Source organism: Trachemys scripta, chromosome 5, assembly GCF_013100865.1.
Source record: "Trachemys scripta elegans isolate TJP31775 chromosome 5, CAS_Tse_1.0, whole genome shotgun sequence".
Classification (NCBI taxonomy): Eukaryota; Metazoa; Chordata; order Testudines; family Emydidae; genus Trachemys; species Trachemys scripta.
In genome coordinates, this window is record NC_048302.1 from 77,636,483 (window position 1) to 77,658,094 (window position 21,612).

At 38.3% G+C, this 21,612-nt stretch overlaps 1 protein-coding gene across 11 annotated transcripts in view; it reads left to right on the top strand.

Annotated features, from left to right (window-relative positions):
• TENM3 (teneurin transmembrane protein 3) overlaps positions 1-21,612 on the top strand; it is a 1,277,620-nt gene that overhangs the window by 1,222,715 nt on the left and 33,293 nt on the right. For all 11 annotated transcript variants that reach the window (XM_034771464.1, XM_034771465.1, XM_034771467.1 and 8 more), the window contains 3 exons: positions 9,846-10,078; positions 10,588-10,742; positions 11,675-12,549. In XM_034771464.1, the coding sequence (XP_034627355.1) occupies positions 9,846-10,078; positions 10,588-10,742; positions 11,675-12,549 (1,263 nt within the window). The remainder of the gene's footprint in view (positions 1-9,845; positions 10,079-10,587; positions 10,743-11,674; positions 12,550-21,612) is intronic.

Consider the following 21,612-nt stretch of genomic DNA (forward strand, 5'->3'; position numbering starts at 1 on the left):
TATTGTATGAGGAGTGCTTTTCAAAAATAATGACTTCAGCTGTCAAAGGAGAGCATGTTGCCCCTGGTTATGCCAGCTGTCAACTTGTAGAATTACTGATATTCAGTTCCTGTTCTCAGTCCCATTAAGGAACCTCTTTGTGCCTTGTCCCCCTTCAGATCCTGTCCTCTTTTGCATCCTACTTTTAGCCACAGGTTCCCATTTTCTGCACCCAGTTTCGGTCACTTCTGATCCCCAGTCACTGTTCCCATTTACGCTGCCTGCCCCTTCTCCTGTCTCTCAGTTTTAAACCCTGCTTCTAGATCCCCTCTTATCTCTTGCTAGCAGCATTATTGCCAACTTCACTCATTCAAAACCCATTAGGCTGGCCCAAAATATGATGATGATAGCTGAAAAGTCATGAGATTTGTAAATGTAATATATTTTGAGTTCCTTTTATTAGCCTTCAGATTTAGGGCTTTTGGGGATTCATATTTCAAGATTTTCTGTGCAACCACAAGGGCAAGAAACATATAGTAACTCCTCGCTTAACGTTGTAGTTATGTTCCTGAAAAATGCGACTTTAAGCAAAATTATGTTAAGTGAATCCAATTTCCCCATAAGAATGAATGTAAATAGGGGGGGTTAGGTTCCAGGGAATTTTTTTTCTCCAGACAAAGACTATATATATATATACACACAGTATAAGTTTTAAACGATGCAATACTGTACACAGCAATAATGACTGTGAAGCTTGGTTGAGGTGGTGAAGTCAGAAGGTGGATGAGGGTGGGATATTTCCCAGGGAATGCCTAACTGCTAAATGATGAATTAGCACTCGTCTGAGCCCTCAAGGGTTAACACATTGTTGTTAATGTAGCCTCACTCTCTACAAGGCAGCAGGAATGGAGGGAGGAGAGACAGCATGGCAGAGAGAGACAGAAACATACGCAGTGTGAGAGAGAGAGAGAGACGCACATTGCCCCTTTAAGTACCCTGACCACACTCTAAGTACATTGCCTTTTTAAGTAGATCAGCAAGTTGAGACAGAAACTGCTGCCAGCAAACTCCCTCCATCCTGAGCCCTGTCGTGTCCCACCCCTGCCTTGTGGAGATGGCCCAATGGGGTAAAGGAGTGGGGGGAGGGGGACACCGTGACATTAACACCCCTTCCCCTCACCCCGGTACAACAAGCAGGAGGCTCCTGGGAGCAGCTGCAAGGCAGAGGGCAGGAGCAGCACACTGCAATGTGACAGCTGAACTGCCCGGCAATTTAAAGCCTGCTGGGTGGCTGCTGCACAGGGAACTTGGGGAGCAGAGAGCTGATGGGGGACTGCCGGTCTACCCTGGTTCCAAGCCCCCACCAGCTAGCTCCTATGGGCTGCTCTTTCTGCAAGCAATTGACAAAGCAGGCGGCTGCCAAACAACGTTGTAAGGGAGCATTGCGCAACTTTAAACGAGCATGTTCCCTAATTGATCAGCAACATAACAATGAAACAACGTTAACTGGGACAACTTTAAGTGAGGAGTTACTGTACTTTTAAAAAAAACCTAAAAGCTGAAGTTCTCACATAGTAACATGACACCACGATTCACAAGATCTTGATTCCAAGATGACAAGAGTTGGCAACACTACAACACGCTCGGAAGTTGGCTACAGCTACCTTCTCCTCCTGGCTGCTCCAAACTAGTTTGGCTACAGTAAGGGGAGCACCTAGAGGAGAGAAAGAGAGGCAGCTTGACTCCCTGCAGTTCCTCTGTCTTACCAGCTCCTGGTAGTAAGGAAGAGAAACTGTATGGGTGTCCGGCTGTCTTGTTGGACATGTGACATTACAGCAAGGCTCTGTGACGGAGCTGACAAGTGTGTGTCATGTGACGTGCATGAGGCTCAGCAGTCTTACCAATTTTCATATTGGCTGTGTTCATGTTTACTGTCAGGCGTGGCCAGGGGGCTCTGTTCACTGCCCCATCCACAGGCACCGCCCCTGCAGCTCCCATTGGAGCATGTAGGAGCTGGAACGGGGCCATGCTGTGGCTTCCGGGAGCCGCATAGCATGGCCCCGACCCTGAGCAGGGCCGAGCCCTCAGTCCAGTGACCCGAGGTGTAACAGTGGGTGGAAGAAGCAATAGAATAAATAAAGCAATAGAATAAATACAGGCTGAGGTAGGGACAGTATTTCACACAGTATTGAAGGTGCAGATGACATAGACAGTAAATGGAAGCCTGTAGAGAAATTAAAAGAGAGGTGTAGCCTGATACAAGCAGTGACAAAGATTATTTTAGGAACATAATTGTAGGTAGCACAGGTAGCAGCATCTGTAGTTAAGGTTGCCTTACACTTTTCATTATGATTTTATATATACCACAGGAATAGGGAAAGGTGACATAAAGTTAGGCCAGTGAGGAGACACAAGCCAGGCTTCCCCTCATACACACATCTCCTCTGTTTATTCTATCATTTTTAGGGCTGTTGATTAATCGCAGTTAACTCACATGATTAACTCAAAAAAACTAATTGTGATTTAAAAAATGAATCATGATTAATTGCAGTTTTAATCACACTGTTAAACAATAGACTACCACGTGAAATTTATAAAATATTTTGGATGTTTTTCTACATTTTCAAATATATTGATTTCAATTACAACACAGAATACGAAGTGCATATGTGATAGATCCAGGCCAGTTGGGGGTACAGCAGAGTAGTAGACGGCAGATGTACGGGATACTGGATAAGCAGTTTTCCGTTCCCTGACTGACCAGAGCAGGGGCTGCTCCAGGCTAGGGTGGACACATGACTCCAATTAGCCTGCAAAGAGTCAGTTGAAGCCGTTAGGCTTAGGGTGACCAGATGTCCCGATTTTATAGGGATAGTCACGATTGTTGGGTTTTTTTCTTATATAGGCTCCTATTACCCCCCACCCCCACCCCATGTCCCATTTCACCCTAATTAGGCTAATGAGAACACCTGACTCCAATTAACCTGTAAAGAGTCAGGTGAGGCCATTAAGCTAATGTGAACACCTGACTCTAATTAAGGCCCCTCTGATACTATAAAAGGGCTCACTCCTGTCAGGCTGAGGAGAGCCAGGGAGCCAGAGGAGAGGAAGTGCAGCTGAAGGGCTGGGTAATGAAGACACCCTCAAGCCACCCTAAGGTAAGGGTGAAGAAGGCACTGTGAGAGAGAGAAGCGGGAGAGCTGTGGGAAAGTGGTCCAGTGGGGAAATGTAGCAACTCTGGCAGTGAAAGGTCAGCTGCCAACAGCTGCTGCCATTAGGGTCCCTGGGCCAAAACCCGGAGTAGAGGGCGGGCCCGGATTCCCCCACAACCTGCCACTACAGAAACACCTCCTGGGAGGGGAAGACACGCCCCTGTCAGGACAGGAGGCTAAACTGTTCTGGAATAAGCCTGTAGGAACAACAGAGACTGTGGGAGTTCTCTCACCAACCTCCATGCTGGCTTATGATGAAAAGGGCTCAGTACACTAACGCTGGCCCTAGAGAGAGAAGGGCTATGTGGAGGGTCGCAGTGAGCCTTTGAGACTAGCATAAACTGCCTGGAAGCGCAGGACCCATGGGGACAAGGTCGGAGCTCTGCCACAGCATAGTAGTCACTTTATATTATTTTTATTACAAATATTTGCACTGTAAAATAATAAATAGTATTTTTCAATTAATCTCATACAAGTACAATAGTGCAATCTCTTTATCACGAAAGCACAACTTACAAGTGTAGATTTTTTTTTGTTACATAACTGCACTCAAAAACAAAACAATGTAAAACTTTAGAGCCTACAAGTCCACTCAGTCCTACTTCTTGTTCAGTCAATTCCTAAGAGAAACAAGTTTGTTTACATTTAGGGGACATAATGCTGCCCACTTCTTATTTACAATGTCACATGAAAGTGAAATCAGGCGTTCTCATGGCACTGTTGTAGCCAGCATTGCAAGATATTTACGTTCCAGATGTATTAAAGATTCATATGTCCCTTCATGCTTCTACCACCATTCCAGAGGACGTTTCCATGCTGATGATGGGTTCTGCTCGATAACGATCCAAAGCAGTGTGGACCGATGCATGTTCATTTTCATCATCTGAGTCAGATGCCACCAGCAGAAGGTTGATTTTCTTTTTTGGTGGTTCAGGTTCTGTAGTTTCTGCATTGGAGTGTTGCTCTTTTAAGATTTCTGAAAGCATGCTCCACATCCTGTCCCGATCAGATTTTGGAAGGTACTTCAGATTCTTAAATCTTGGGTCGAGTGCTGTAGCTATCATTAGAAATCTCACATTAGTACCTTCTTTGCTTTTGTCAAATCTGCAGTGAAAGTGTTCTTAAAACAAACAACATGCTGGGTCATCATCAGAGACTGCTATAACATGAAATATATATTGCAGAATGTGGGTAAAACACAGAGCAGGAGACATACAATTCTCCCCCAAGGAGTTCAGTCACAAATTTAATTAACGCATTGTTTTAACGAGTTTCATCAGCATGGAAGTATGTCCTCTGGAATGGTGGTTGAAGCATGAAGGGGCATAAGAACGTTTAGCATATTTGGCACATAAATACCTTGCAATGCCAGCTACAAAAGTGCCTTGCGGACGTCTGTACCAGTGAGATTACTAATGTGAGATTTCTAAAGATAGCTACAGCACTCGACACAAGATTTAAGAATCTGAAGTGCCTTCCAAAATCTGATCGGGACAGGATGTGGTGCACTTTCAGAAGTCTTAAAAGAGCAACACTCCAATGTGGAAATTACAACGCCGGCTACAAGAGTGTCATGAGAACACCTGTTCTCACTTTCAGGTGACGTAAACAAGAAACAGGCAGCATTATCTCTTGCAAATGTAAACAAACTTGTTTGTCTGAACGATTGGCTGAACAAAAAGTAGGACTGAGTGGATTCGTAGGCTCTAAAGTTTTACATTGTTTTATTTTTTGAATGCAGTTTTGTTTTGTACATAATTCTACATTTGTAAGTTCAGCTTTCATGATAAAGAGATTGTAGTACAGTACTTGTATTAAGTGAATTGAAAAATACTATTTCTTTTATTTTTACAATGCAGATATTTATAATAAAAAATAATATAAAGTGAGCGCTGTACACTTTTTATTCTGTGTTGTAATTGAAATCAATATATTGGAAAATGTGGAAAACATCCAAAAATATTTGTATAAATAGTATTCTATTGTTTAACGGCACGAATAATGATATTAATTTTTTTAATTGCGTAATTAATCGTGATTACTTTTTTTAATCGCATGTCAGCCCTAATAATTTTTTAAAATGTTAACTATTGTTATTGTGACTTAAATCAATGAAAGTAAAACAAGTAAAAGTTAGACGTAGTAATTCACATTGAGACTATAGTAGCTCATGTAGTCAGAACTTCATAGAAGAATTTGTTGTAGAGGACAGTCTTGGTTCAAGTTATCATGAGATAATTCAGTTTGAATTAAATGGAAGGATAAAAAGAGATCTGCAACAAGGGTCCTTAGCTTTTTTTCAAATTAACTTTAAAAAATTTAAGGAAATTAGTTAGGGAAATGGACTGGACAGAAGAACTCAAAGATCTGAATGTGGAGGAGGCCTGGAATTACTTTGTCAAAATTGTAGAAACTATCTGAAGCCTGCATCCCAAGTAAGGGGAAAAAATTCATAGGGAAGGGTTGCAGACGAAGCTGGCTGAGTGAGTATTTCAAACAGGTGCTTAAGAGAAAGCAGAGAGCCTACAAGGAATGGAAGGGGAGGGATCAGCAAGGAAAGCTACCTCTTGACGGTAAGAAAGTGTAGGGATAACGTGAGAACTGCCAAAAGCCAAGCAGAGTTGGACATTGCAAAGGGAATTAAAACCAATAGTAAAAGGTTCTATAGCCATACAAATAAGAAAACAAGGAAAATAGTGTTAGTTTGACCTCATTTGTATGCAAGATCTTAAAACAAATTTTGAAAAAGAAAGTAGTTAAGGACTTGGAGGTGAATGGTAATTGGGATAAAATACAACATGGTTTTACAAAAGGTAGATCGTGCCAAGCTAATCTGGTCGCCTTCTTTGATAAGGTAACTGGCTTTTTTAGACAAAGGAAATGCAGTAGATCTAATCTGTCTGTATTTCAGTAAGGCATTTGATATCGTTCCACATGGTAAATTATTACTTAAATTGGAGAAGATGGGAATTAATATGAGAATTGAAAGCTGGATAAGGAACTAGTTAAAGGGGAGACTAAAACGGATCATATTGAAAGGTGAACTGTCAGGCTGGGGGAAGTTTTCATTAGTGGAGTTCCTCAGGGATCGGTCTTGAAATCAATCTTATTTAACATTTTTATTACTGTTCTTGGTACAAAAATTGAGAGTATGCTAATAAAATTTATGGATGACACAAAGTTGGGAGGTATTGTCAATACAGAGGAGGATCAGAATATCATACAAGAAGATCTGGATGACCTTGTAAACTGAAGTAATAGAAATGGGATGAATTTTAACAGTGCAAAGTGCAAAGTCATGCATTTAGGGATTAACAACAAGAATTTTTGCTATAAAATGGGGGATTTATCAGTTGGAAGCAACAGAGGGGGAGAAAGACCTGGGTGTACTGGTTGATCGCAGGATGACTAAACCATCAATGTGATGTGTCCATGAAAAAGGCTAATGCAATCTCAGGATGCATAAAGGCACAATATTTCCAGTAGAGACAGAGAAGTGTTAATACCATTATGCAAAGCATTGGTGAGACCTCATCTGGAATACTGTGTGCAATTCTGATCTGCTATGTTTAAGAAAGATTAATTCAAACTGGAACAGGTGCAGAGAAGGGCTACTAGGATGATCTGAGGAATGGAAAACCTACCTTATCAGAGGAGACTCAAAGAACTTGGGTTGTTTAGCCTAACCAAAAGAAGGCTGAGGGGAGATATGATTGCTCTCTATAAATACATCAGAGGGATAAATACCAGGGAGAGAGAGGAGTTATTTAACTTAAGCGCCAGTGTGGACACAAAAACAAATGGATATAAACTGTCCATAAACAAATTTAGGCTTGAAATTATGTGAAGGTTTCTAACCATCAGAGAAGTGAAGTTCTGGAACATCCTTCCAAGGTAGCAGTGGGGGCAAAAATCCTAACTGGTTTCAATAAGTGTATGGTGCAGATGGTGTGATGGGACTGCCTACAATGGCATGTGGCCCAGCAGCGACTGGCAGTAGCAAAAATTCCCAGTGGCCAGAGAGGGGACACTAGATGGGGAAGGCTCTGAGTTACTAAAAAGAATTTTTTCCCAGGTATCTGGGTGGTGGGTCTTGCCCACATGCTCAGGGTCTAACTGATCGCCATATTTGGGATTAGGAAGAAATCTTCCCCAGGATCAGATTGGCAGAGGCCATAGGGGGATTTCACCTTCCTCTGGAGCATAGGACGGGGCTCAGGTTTAAACTAGTGTAAATGCTGAATTCTCTGTAACTTAAAGTCTTTAAACCATGATTTGAGGACTTCAGTAACTCAACCAGAGGTTAGGGGTCTGGTACAGGAATGGGTTGGTGGGTTCTGTGGACTGCAATGTGCAGGATGTCAGACTAGTGATCACAATGGTCCCTTCTGAGTCTGAGTCTATGCTGCTTTCTCACTGCATGATCTTCGAAGCCCCCTACAATGAGTCAGACAATGTTGGATAACTTAAGGAGAAGTAACTTGGATTTAGATTCTATTTCTTTGATTTTGCAGATGGGTCAGAATCTTAGTATTTTAAATTGCGATTAAATAAAATGGCCTCAGTAGCCAATCAATATGACCAGTTGTTTTCAGTAATTATATAGTATGCACATCCCTGTACTATGGCTACTGATTGTAAACTTAATTTACTAACCATATGTTATAGAAATCCCCAAGTTCTGATTTGCTCTTCAGAATTCAGCATTGATGTGCCTATAACAAATATGTCTACCTCAACTTTTAAGCTTTCCATTAAAAATAAATTATATATTTATACCAATTATGTCTCAAAAATATACTGTAATTAGACATTTCCATTTAACAACTTGAAGAGCCTTATATTAACTACATAATAATATCCTGAGTAAACAAACTCCACATCTGATAATTTCCTTAAAAACAGAAAACACTTTCAATTATCATCTAAATAACTTTGTATTAATGAAAATCCATTACTTACCACTAAGATAAGTGATCTTAGCTAATAATTATTACTTTTCTCTTATAATTAGAACTGTGTATTAAAATTAGAAGCCTTATCCTCATTTATTTATGAAATAATTAACCAGGAAATATTATACTGTGTATATAAATTATTCACAGTTGTTGATCTGATGATGCTGTATTCCAACACTAAAAATTATACTAAATAGTAATTTCATTTGTATTTTGCATTTTGCAGTACATTTGTATTTAAAATGGACAAGATATTTCTTAAAAAAACAAAGTAATCATCTAAATATAAATAGTGGTAAATAGTTTGGACACCAGTATATTATAAATCATTTGTGTTATAATTAAGAGTTGAAAGTATTTTTTAATAATTAGCTTACTACTTTAACAATTTCAGATTTACATTAACTACACAAATTTAATGTAAACATTCATGTAATTGTTTTCAGTTGTGCTATATAATGTTTAATTCTGTAACACACTCAGTTACAAAAGGTGTTTAAGTACTTTGCATTTGATATGATTTATCTGCTTCATTGATTTCTTTACTGTGAACCCAAGATGTTAAAACAATCTTGTGTATATGGCACTCTTCTATAGTTTTAAAGTAGATAGCTATAAAAAGCTGTCCTTATTTGAAGACATAATTTGTTCACAACTTGTTCATGTTGGTCTCTGTTGCTTTTTGCAAGTGACAGTGTATAAAATGTGTTACATTAGCACTGATTTATATTTACAAAATGTGAGACACTACATTTTTGTGAACAGATGTTTGGATATCGTCATGATTGGTAGATATGTTTTAGTAGTGCATTTGCAAACATATCAGAAATGGAACTGACTATTCTGGCACTATGGCTCAGTGCGTTCCCATGCCATCAGAAATCACCTTCTGTACTTGAATGACCTCATTTCTGTTCTTAGTGCCATAAATCAGGTCAAGAATCATAACTGCAGCAGGTTAAGTTACTGGATCATGATATATCAACTAAGAGGGGTACTCTCCGGTGTTTTTCTCTAGCAGGGGGACAAAAGAGTAATTCTCAATGATGTGGTAACACCAGAGCAGCAAACTGTATGTTTCTGGAAAAAAAGATAGCAATACAGGCTTTCTTTCAGTATAATGAAGGCTATATTGGCATAGTTAGTAGTTTTGTGCCCAAAATGTACAGTAACTTGAAATCTGATTCTTTGTGCAAAGGAAAAAAACTGCACTCAGTGCTGTGGTGAAAAAGATGAATTTTCCTAATGTATTAAATCATGCATATCATGCTTTTGAGAGGAATAGATTAAACCAGTACTAAGGAGAATGTCTTATCTCCTGCCCATGAACCAATAATATGAACCCTACCTTATCTGTTTATGAATAATATAAACCATGCACCTCAGCAACCCTATATAAGTTGTAATAAAAAAGATACTGTGATAACGGTGATGAAACAAGTGTAAGCTAGGGATGAGGCATGCTGCAAAGTTTGGATTCAAATCAGGATTTTAAACACCCAAGAGAGATTTCAGAATCGAGTGTTTTGATTCAGTCCATTATAGAGACAGCAGCTATCTCGAATTGCATATGACTACTGTTTTTATTTTTTATATGAATGCCAGTATGTAACCAGTTAAATCTGAAACTTTTTCTTCCAGTGCTCATGTGCAGTTTATTACTCATTATGTTTAAATCTGTGATCGCCTTTTACAGCAGCAACCCAGCTCACAGATACTACCTTGCAACTGACCCAGTCACAGGAGATTTGTATGTTTCTGACACTAACACTCGCAGGATCTATCGTCCAAAGTCACTCACTGGTGCAAAAGACCTGACAAAAAATGCTGATGTAGTAGCAGGAACTGGAGAACAGTGCCTTCCATTTGATGAGGCAAGATGTGGTGATGGAGGCAAGGCTGTGGAAGCAACGCTCATGAGTCCCAAAGGTAGGGACATTATCAATTCATGGTCTTAAAAAAAAAAAAAAAAAAAAATCAGTCAGTGCCTGAACTGTGCTTTAATCACAACTGTGTTTTTGAAAAGCTCCTCCTCTACTGTCCAGAAAGACAGTATAGAATGAAGCTACAAAAAGCCCAAGTTGATTTTACAGGAAATATTTGACTTTATAGTCCTTTTCAAATTTCACAAAGATTATGTATCCAGCAAATTATATCCAAAGTTTTTAAAATGTCAATGTGTTACTCCCATTTTTTCAGTTTTTCTGGTATACTAAAATACCAGGCACCTCTCATAGATTGCATTTTACTTTCTGTGGAACAGTATATTCAGTTAACAAGAGTAGAATGTGCAGTAAACCTTTGTTCATTATGCTAAGATGTGTACTTCCTGTCCTTAAATTCCTCAGACCTAATCACTAGCACTTTGCAGGTTGTCAGTAACGGATGCTAAATAAATGGCTAGTGTAACAAAACTAATTTTTTTCTCTTGACTAAAGGACTGGCAATTGACAAGAATGGATTAATCTACTTTGTTGATGGAACCATGATTAGAAAAGTGGATCAAAATGGAATAATATCAACTTTGCTTGGCTCTAATGATCTAACCTCAGCACGACCTCTAACGTGCGACACTAGCATGCACATCAGCCAGGTATTAAAATACAGCTAATTTGGAGTGGGGATTTGGGGGGGGGGGGAAGTAGGGGGAAATAGGGTAGGGGGGAAAGCTAGTGCAGCTTGGTTGCTCCCTGAAATAGAATCAGGTGGAACATGTTGAATATTTATATATTTAACAGGATAACTTTGTGCTAAGAAACTTATTCCAAGGGCATGATTTTCAGTATATTCTACTAGCAAATATATGCTGCTGTATTCAATTTTTCTGCACATAAAGTTCAGTGTAGTACAGAACAACATAATTGTCAGCAAGAAATGTTAAGTATAGTCATAAAATACCAGCAGAGTAGCAAATCTATTAGACCAGTATTGGCATAATGATATTTTTTAAATGAACAGAACCACTAATGTCCTTAGTCTATTAGTGTGAATGCCAGGATACTTTAAAGAGCTCAGAGGACCCTTTTTTATAGGTCCCAGTGGAGTTATATGAAGGGACTTTACTGTTGCTGTGATTGAAAATGGAATACCAATACAATATTTCACAATCTGGAAAGTACTGAATTTCATTTTTGGTATTATCTGATTACTGCTAGCAATGGTACAATATAAGTAGGTAGTTCCTTGATAACCATTCCTTGAACTTCTACTTAGATTTAGACTCTCCGAATTGGCGGGGGAGGGGAGGGTGCATGTGCCTATAAGGTCATTCCAGATTATTGGGGGGTGGAATGCCTGTAGGATAGTTCCAGTGCATCTTTTGGTAAGATCTATAATTTGGATAAAATAGTTTCTTTTACTCCATTTGTGTTCATATGAGACCTTTTGACTAGTCTGATTATAACAAATTAGAAATATCCTAAAAGCATTATCTAAAACTATTATCTAAAAGGTTAAATTCAATTCGGCAAGTTAATTGTACTTAACCCAGATTTACTGACTAATGAAACCCTTTTCTTTTTTTAGGTACGTCTGGAATGGCCCACAGATTTGGCTATCAATCCAATGGATAACTCCATTTATGTTTTGGATAACAATGTGGTTTTGCAGATCACTGAAAATCGTCAGGTCCGTATTGCTGCTGGGAGACCGATGCACTGCCAAGTGCCTGGTGTGGAATACTCTGTAGGAAAGCATGCTGTACAGACTACTTTAGAATCAGCAACAGCTATTGCAGTGTCCTACAGTGGGGTACTTTACATTACAGAAACTGATGAAAAAAAGATTAACAGAATAAGGCAGGTTACAACTGATGGAGAGATCTCGTTAGTTGCTGGAATACCATCAGAGTGTGATTGCAAAAATGATGTCAACTGTGACTGTTACCAAAGTGGTGATGGCTATGCTAAAGATGCCAAACTTAATGCTCCTTCCTCCTTGGCTGTGTCTCCAGATGGTACATTGTACATTGCTGATCTTGGAAATATTCGGATACGAGCTGTGTCAAAGAACAAGCCCTTGCTGAATTCAGTGAACTTTTATGAAGTTGCCTCTCCAACTGATCAAGAGCTCTATATCTTTGATGTTAATGGTACTCACCAATACACTATGAGTTTAGTCACTGGAGACTATCTGTACAATTTTAGCTACAGTAATGATAATGATATTACAGCAGTAACGGATAGCAATGGAAATACACTTCGTATCAGACGGGATCCCAATCGGATGCCAGTGAGAGTGGTGTCTCCTGATAACCAAGTGATTTGGCTGACTATAGGCACCAATGGATGCCTGAAGAGCATGACTGCCCAAGGTCAAGAGCTTGTTTTATTTACTTATCATGGCAACAGTGGGCTTCTGGCAACTAAAAGTGATGAGACTGGATGGACTACATTTTTTGAGTAAGTATAGAAAAAATAAAGTTATATAATTAGTCTACACAGTTCTGGAGTCCAGTATCATGATTTGAAATGCTTTTAGGGTTTTGACAAAAATAAACTTTAAAAGATAGTACTTGCTAACTTAAACAGTCCTGTACTTTCTTTGTCTGTCTGACATCTTCCAAACTTTAATGTGAATTAGTGATGATAGATTGATGATCCAGAATCTGTGTTTTATATTGTAATACAGTTATTATGAGACAGCAGCAAGCTTTGTCCAGAACGTCATAGCTCAGGCAAACAAGCTTTTGTACGTTTCTGTTAAAAATCTAGATTTCTCTCTCCTTTTGCTCATGATACTCCCATTAGTTCTGTAATAAATACTAAGCCACTGGAAGAAATTTCTTTTGGTGCCCAGTCTCTACTGTTAGACTGCTTTCACTTGAAAGACCAATCAGATGAGTACTCTGTATCAAAAAAGCGAGAATGGAAATGTTTTAAGTGTTGCAATGTCAGAAGGTAGAGAATATGCAGGAGGGTTCTGATGGATAAAATGGCAAGCTTTCCCACAGAGGGATCATGGGCAGGAATCTAGAGCATGTGGTTTGATGAAAGAAGTGTGGGCCACGGTGAAAGTGTCATTCCCATGGGAAGCAGCTACTGAAAGTGCAGATACACCAGCAATCAGTGAGGTACACAGTAAGTAGCAAAACATGAGTGGTTAGGGCACAAGTCTGACTTGTGATTTTTACCATGCTTTTAAAAGTTTTTTAAAAAGAACTGTTTTCCCAAATGTTATCATCACATTGTTGTTATCTATTCATAATAAAACATATGAATTATCAAAATGATTTACAGGTTCCCAGATAACATTAACTGAAAAGAATCATGACATTTTGTGTAACTAGAAGTACCATAGAATTCAAAATTTTTGTTTTTCTGTAGAGAACTTCATCCCAAAAATTAACAAAGAAATGAATCAATATACCAAGCACAATTTAATAAATGTGCCACTTAAAAAACACAAGTGACTTATCAAAAAATCTATTTCCCAATTCATTAATACAATTTGTTTAACAAAAAAAAAAGCATTTTTATTAAGGAATTGAAAATAGATTATGTTGTTTTTTTTTTAAATCACCTCACTCACTAAAGAAACAGTGAAGATTGAAAAGTTCAGAAAAAGGTGCCAAAGGTGATTTGGGAACACACAGCATGTACATATAATATACATATAATGACTACTGAGAGATTAGAAGAAGTAGAATTATTCAGGCTGAGAAGGAACAGAGTTAGAGGGAACTGTATTGAGGTATTCTGAATTACAAAGGGCATAATGAAAACTGATCAGTCTCTTCTTTTTTATCCTTTCCTATCTCGAGGATGAAACGTAACAGCAACTGCTACCAAGGTCAGGACCTAAAAAAAGCTTTCAAGTCAGTGCACATTATAAAGAAAATAAAGTGCTGGTGTCAGGCAATGGCTGCAGAGCCAGACATCTATGTTCGGAGATAACTTCACATTTATGTCAGTGTACATTTGTCTGAGGCAATAGGTGGGGAGACTGAGCACCTGCATCTACTCTCCAACCTTTACATATGCCATCAGAGACATGAGAGCAGCAGGCACTGCTTCAGTGCACATTGTGTCCTGAAGGGGAGATGCAGCTAGAAATGCTGATTTCCAACAAAAGCAGCAGGTGGAACAGAATTGCTGCAGTTTTAAGATATTGTTATAATAATCTGTAGATTGGCAGAGTGCTGATAGTACGTTCCCAAAGCATTAGTGCACATCTGTAATAATTAATTGCATATTTGTGCATCATTTCTTATCTTTTTAGGCCTTGACAAAAGTATATAGAAACAAAGCAACGACACACAGAAGAATGGGAGAATATTCAGCAGTAGGCAGGGAATACATTCTTGTTTTCGTGAGTTAGAAATGTCCTTTTAACTGAGAGAACAAAGCTAAGCCTCCAAGTCGATTGTGCATAGTCACCCTCTTCAATGAGAATAAATGCAGTTTTAACTTCAACATATATACATAAGAATCCTGGCTTCTACCTTGTGGCTTGGACCAATCAGGGTATTAGGGGGATAGTAAGTTTGTTATTGAAACTAATGGGTCTGCTGGGTACAGCTGGCATTTTTAGCACTCTGCATTCATTTTGGATAGTGTAGAACTAGTGTTTTATTCCTACCTGTAATTTCTCTCCATGTTACTTGTAATTATTTTGTGCCTATTGAGATTCCATTAGGAAAAGAGCTGATGGTTTCTGAATGTACTTAATGGCTTCTGCATAGTCTCAAAGATAGATTGTATTCAGTACCAAGTAGTTTACACTTCTACTCTTTGAATTACAGGTAGGATTTAGGGTAATATGTTTCATGAGCTAAATAATTACTTATTTATTGATTCAGTAAACAACCATCTTTCACATCTGACCTTCTTTCATGTAAACTTTCTGGTCTCTGCTAGGTATGTCCAGCTAACTAATAGAGCCCCCTTGTGTTTTGACACTATGAAAAGGCCAACTATTCCCTTCAGTCAGTATTAGTTCTCCTTCCATGCTGCCATTTATGTACGTTTATAAACAGTAACCTCACAGTATTGACTCATTACAATTCCTAAACTGAAATAATTACAGAGAAAGGTAAACAATTTCACTCATCCAGAATATAGAAATAAATAAAATTGATACTGAAAATGAAGACCTCACTGACTGTGTAGAGCTATGCAAAGTGAGAGCACATCATTGATTTTGGCAAGAATATAAAGTTCTTTAAAAAATACATGGTGCTTTACAGCTCCTTAAATGTTTGTTCACATAAAATCTCCCTATTTAGGGCCGTGTGTTTCCTTTTTGAAAAGGAAATGATAGATATGAACAAGGAAACTTCATTGTAACTTTCCCTTTAATTATTGGTGAATCTGACTGTCTCTTTGGTTTCCAGAGCCACAGCTTCTATAATCTATGGCCAGAATTGTATGTAGTTTATGGCTAGAGCGGGTTGAAATTTTTTTAATGGAACAGTTTTCCATCAGAAAATGCAGATTTGTCAGAATAAAAAGTTTTCTGCAAACATATTGATTTTAATTAATTTTTCTATGGGAAAAAGTCTCAAAACAAATTATTTCAACTTTCTTATGTTTTGATAAGGCCAAAATGTTTTACATTGACTTTATCATTTCAATTCATTTTTTTATTTATATATTTGATATTATTTATATGTTAATGTCCTTATAGTATTGAAATGTTTTGGCATTATCAAAACATTTCAAAGTTTGCTAGCAACAATTTTTTGGAATTTCTGTTCCGCAGTAAATTGCAACTTTTTGACTTTTTGTTCTAATTTGGAACAAAAACATCATGTTGGAATTTCCCACAGAATGAAAATTCCATTTTCTAACCAGCTGTATTTGTGGCTTGTTTGTTCCACACTCTGGTTGTTCAACAAAGCTTGAAAGTTGTAAAAGTCAAGTTAGAAAAGCTACCACCACTGTTATAACTATAGGATCAGTTTTTTGGCCCAATTCTGCAAAGACTTGAGTGGACATAAGTGTTTATCTGTACAGATCCAGCAGGACTGGGGCTTAAATGCAAGGAACTCTCACCGATTTCCGTTGATGTCCAAAGATCTGAGAGGAGATCTAAAAGGAGAATTTTGCCCTGGATAATCTGGCTGGTTGCCCTGACAACACTAAGCAGTAGGACTTGATTCTTTTTAGATTTTTCCACAGACCAAATCTCTCTAACATCACATGCAAAAAGGCCATTTTAAAAAGTGACCTTTTATGAACAAGTACATAGCTAAAATGCAGGAAATTTTTGTTTTTATTCTCTCTTTTCCACTTTTCTTAAGCAAAACACAGCCAATTAATCCTGATTAGCATGTGATGTTGCAGGCACACAGATTTAGGTATCAGTTTGTGAACAAACTTTGAATTCCATAGCTTTGTATTAGATTGCCTACCAGTTATTTTCTTCATAATTTACGTTTTTATTGTAAAATGGTACTTCTGAATTCCTGTGCTGTTAATTATTATAGCCTAGTGGATAAAGTGTCTGCTTTATGCTTCAAAGGTTGGTAGTTTAACTCTTAAGTTGTACTTTTTTATTAGAATTTACAGTAACTTCAGTTATGATCCATTATTGTAATTCTTGATTCTTAACAGTTTGATAAAGCAAAAAAAAAAAGAGGAAATAATCTTCTGATACAAATCATTTCACATGAAAAAAGAGTAAGAAATCATCCATAGAATAATGTATATATTCAGCCATGCAAAGATAACAGCCATGCTAAAGGTCAGCATGGTCCATTTCCTATTGTTATAAACCATCTTGCTTAATCTGAACTTTTTTTAATCATAGCTGTTTCTTTGAATTATTTTTCTAACTTTTTTTTACATGATCATTTTTGGATGAGGTTCTATGTAGCAGATCAGTATGTATTGCATCATTTTTGTACAAACAGTTTCCACTCTGCTGTGTTCTCTCACACATGGTAAGCTAGCACAGGTATGTGAAATGAATAATATTTTTATCTGAACTGAAGATTTTGAAATGCTGAAATGAAAAAGATTATCCATATTATATGTCACAATTTTGAAAACCCTGAAATTAATCCATGTAATCCATTTATTGGTGTAAGGAACCAAAAGTCCTCCATGGAATGTCATAAATCTACATGGAATGTCCCAAAGTGCTAGAATTGGCCATTCAGACCTCCCAAGCTGAAAAAGATTTAGTTTCAAAACTCTCCATTAATTGAATGTTTGAGTCTCAAGAGCATTAATTATTCCAGAAAGTCACTGTAATTTGCATTCAAGTAAATTGACCACATGCTTAAAGCTGCATTCTGTAAAGTGCCCAAGCATTACGATAACCCTCTGCTATTGCAAATGCAGCTGACTTTTAGATTTAACTAAATTTCTTTGAGGTTTACAGAATCCTGCCATATAAACAATTAAAAGTAGGGCCGCTGTCAGATCCTCAAAAGCAGAACTTATTTCCAATTTCAAAGGTGCACAACGTTGATATGACGGCGTAACATCATACCATCATCAATTTTCTAACTGCAGTAAAGTTATTCTCTGAAAATCATTAGACCAGATCCTTGTGCTTCCCCCTTCAATCAATCTGCTTTGCGCTCCTCAGGAAACACAAAGTAGCTGTAAAGCTGCCCTAATGGAACTGCTAGGGATTCCTTTGGCATAGGAGAATCCCACTATGGCATAAAGCCAAGATAGTTGGCTGTATGCCATCTGCTGGAATAGTGATACACTGCCATGGTTACAGTCTGCTGAGGCACTGATGCCCCATCTCCCTCGAAATAACAGTAAGGAACCCACTGTTCTGGAATGGCCCTGGGCTAAAATATTCCAGACTTGCTGTCTTTCAGAGCATGCTGCAAAGTTAATTTGTTTTACCTGGCCTTCGAGGAGAGTTAGGGGAGATTGAGGTACTGGATGGTGCATTTGGGATGTTGTTTGTGTTTAGAGCTGCTACTTGGTAGAAGAGGTAAGGTGGTTGACATTTCACGTTGTAAATTTGAGTAATTGGAGTGGTACTTAGAGCTTGTGTGTGATTTATTTTATTGTTTTAAGTCTCAAGAGGGAAAACCAGTGGGTGTGTCAGGGCCAGGATGAGGTGTGGCTGGACCACCTTACACTCCAGTGATGTGTGCTAGTAGTATGGTCCCTAAGGGATAACTTAGAGCAATCCTTAGCCTGGGCTCAGGATCAGGGGAGTGGAAAGAGGGCTTAGAGCCACATTTCCCCCCTTCCTTTCTGGTCCTGTGCCAAGCAGCTCTATAAGACCCTTTTGTCTTAAGTGCCAAAAAAAAAAAAAAAAAAAAAAAAGTCCTGGTAGACATTTTAAAATAAACAAACATTAGAATTCAGCATATTTTGTCTAATCTCTCCATTTAGTATCTACTACCTTCATATCTTAGTGCTATCTGGTTGTTGGTGTTAGCTGCTTTAAACCAATTTGTGGTCATTTTTACTCTCCTGGAGGATGTACGAACAATGTACATTCCCTGTGCTAATATAAAATTTTAATCTTCTACTTCCTCTTATCTACAGAAAAATTTTGACCATCTATGTCATTAACCATGAATTAATTCCAACAATGAATTCTTAGTTAAAACTAGTATCAGTTTATGGGCCTTTTCCCTTCAATCATAGGTTTAATGTGATTCCTGAAAAATTGTTTCAACCAGTAGCTAAACATTTTAGTACATTAAACTACAGCCTTGCTGATCTCAGGATAGTCTCAGTGAAAAAAATACTCAAACCTGAAGAATTGTTTATGAGGCAATAACATCTGGATATTTGGATTTCAAAACACTAGCTCCCTAGAGCTTAAACACCAAGGAAAAGAGCTCTTTTTAACCCTATCTACTGTTACTTTACCAGTAGAGGGGAGCACTTACTAAGGCTAAGCATGCATATTTCCTGCTTGTATATCTAATTCCTTTCTATGTTCTTTCCTCTTTTCTTTCAGGGAAGGGTAATATCACGCAGACACAGATCTGCTCCAGATCCCAGGTGCATCCCCCCTGCAATCCTCTCACTGCTTTTCCTTCTTTTCCCCATCCATTTGGCCCCCAAACCTACCCCTCCTGCAGTATTTTGTTACGTGTTTTACCTGCTCTCTGATCCTCCTCCCTCTTTCCAAATTCCCCCATCAGTTCTCAAAGGCACATTTGGCTGCCTGACTTTTCCACTCCCCTTGGTACCTTTCTTCCTAATCCTCACTTGTATCTACTGACATCCTGCTCCTCCCTGGGCATTCCATGCCTGAGCTCATTTGTCTTTTCACCAAGGGACTGGGGATGGAAATCAAGGAGAGCGACATTAGCAGCAGGGAAGCTGCTATAAGTTTATTCTGCTCCCCTTGTTAAATGAACATGTATTCCAGACAATTTAAAAAAGTTTTAACATCTTGCAGAATGTGAATTCTGAAGTTAATTTTTATATGGCGTTCCAAGTAAAAAAAATCTCTACCTGTTTGACTGCTCGGCATCATGCTTTACCTAGTGTGGTTATTATTAAAATTAATAATGTGTTGACTGCTGGCAGTTCGCTCAGTGCTGTATGATTCAGAGAAGGGTACAGGCCCTGAACTGAGTGGTTTAGCTGCCCCACATACCAGGCACCAACATTCCAATGAAATGCAGCAACAGTGAAGAGATTACATTTCAGAAGTAAAGAAAATGTTTCCATTTTACTCCTCCTTTTATACACTTCCTGATGAAGGCTGAAGTGGAAATATTGTAAAACAATATTTTGGGCCATATGCTACTTCCCATATTAGCACAAGTAATCTCATTATAGACACTGGGATTGCCTACAGGAGTTGATCATCTGATTAAAAAAAGATTGACAGAACCATTTTCCGTCAAAAATGCAGTTTGTTGAACTATAAACATGCGGCAGGAATGTATTGATTGCAATCAATTTTTGAAAGTGATAATGTTGAAACATTTTGTTTCAATAATGTTGGATAATTTAGTTTAGAGAAAATAAAATCTGACATTATTGAAATGATGTTTCCACCTTATCAAAAAGAAACATTTCTATGTTATCAAAACAAACAAACAAAAATAGACATCATCCAAACAAAATGTTTCAATGGTTCCAAGTAGAGGTTTTTCAGAATTTTTCATTTTGTACGAAATTTCAGCTTTACTTTCTGATTTGGAATTAATTTTTTTTAATGTCAGAATTTCCCACAGAACAGAAATTCTGGTTGCCGACCAGATGTAAAGAATAATCCAAGAAGGATTTGGCCCTTTGTTCTATTCTGGTTTTGAGTTATTTGTTCTGTTATATCCATAATAGCTGGGTAGTAGCCATTAAAGGCTACACACACACACAATTCTTTGGCTCTACTGCTTTGAATCAGCCTAGCATTAGAAAATATATTACACATCCACTGCACTGGCAGGAGGATGGACTACAGATGATCAAATATGTCTTGTCTGTTTCTGCCTTGTATTACTCCATGTTTTTCATTACTTCTAAAACATCTTGCAGTTACATCATCTCAAAGCCTATTCGCCCTCTACTCCTACCATCAACATGCTTGTTCAGGCCCGGAGTATCTCTTGCTCCAACTATTCCTATCTCCTCCCACCCACCCACCCATCTCATCCCCCATCAATGAGTTCAAAATGTGATGGGCAAAAAATCATTCACCATGCTTACTATACTGACTGTGTTCAGTCCCTTTTCAGATTCCTTTCTTGCCTTCTCCTATATCAAATTCTTGTCTATACAACCTGGCTCCTGACAGCTTCTTGGCCTGTCTTTTTTCCCCATTAGTGAGCTCAAGCTACACAACTTGTATCTTTGTATCTGCTTCGTTCTTTATCTCCTCCAGCTGTCTTCTCTGGCACTCCTTCCATGGTATCTCCGTCACCTTAAACCTTCCCCTTCACTCAGCTCAGAATCCCCTACACACATTTTTCCTCCAAATCCCTCTAAAAAGTGCAGTGCAATGTATGGGCTGACCGTCATGGTTCCCTGGACCTACTCTACCCAACCATGGCAGTGGGGGCAGCATTAACTTCTGCTCCTGGCAGAAGCTCTTATGCCAGCCAAGGATGGAGTATAGTGGAGTTTAACTCCATTATACCACCTCCTCTCACTGCCCCGATTTGCCACCTTGCCCTTACGCCAGGTGGTAAAACTCTAGTGAGGGATGCATCAGTATTGTGTGGCAAAGCTTACGTGACAGAACCACCTCCACCTGCTTCCCACTTGCCAAAGATTTGCCCTATGCAAAGGAAATTTGTCAGGGAAAATCTCTGGCTGATTTACATTCACTGTGTGTGTGAAGGCAGTAGATCAGAGAATCCAGCCTAAGTTTCTTAGTGCAGAAACTTTCTCTTCATATTGCTAATGCACAGTTGATGCAATATACAAATATTATAACAATGTTGAATCCAACTTATTATTTTTGAGACTTTCTCAATGATGATTGTGCAGCTTGCTCTAATTGTATGTTTACATTTCTACTGCAGATAAATTGTAAAAATGCACAGATTCTTAACTTTCTTCCTAAAGGTTTAAAAA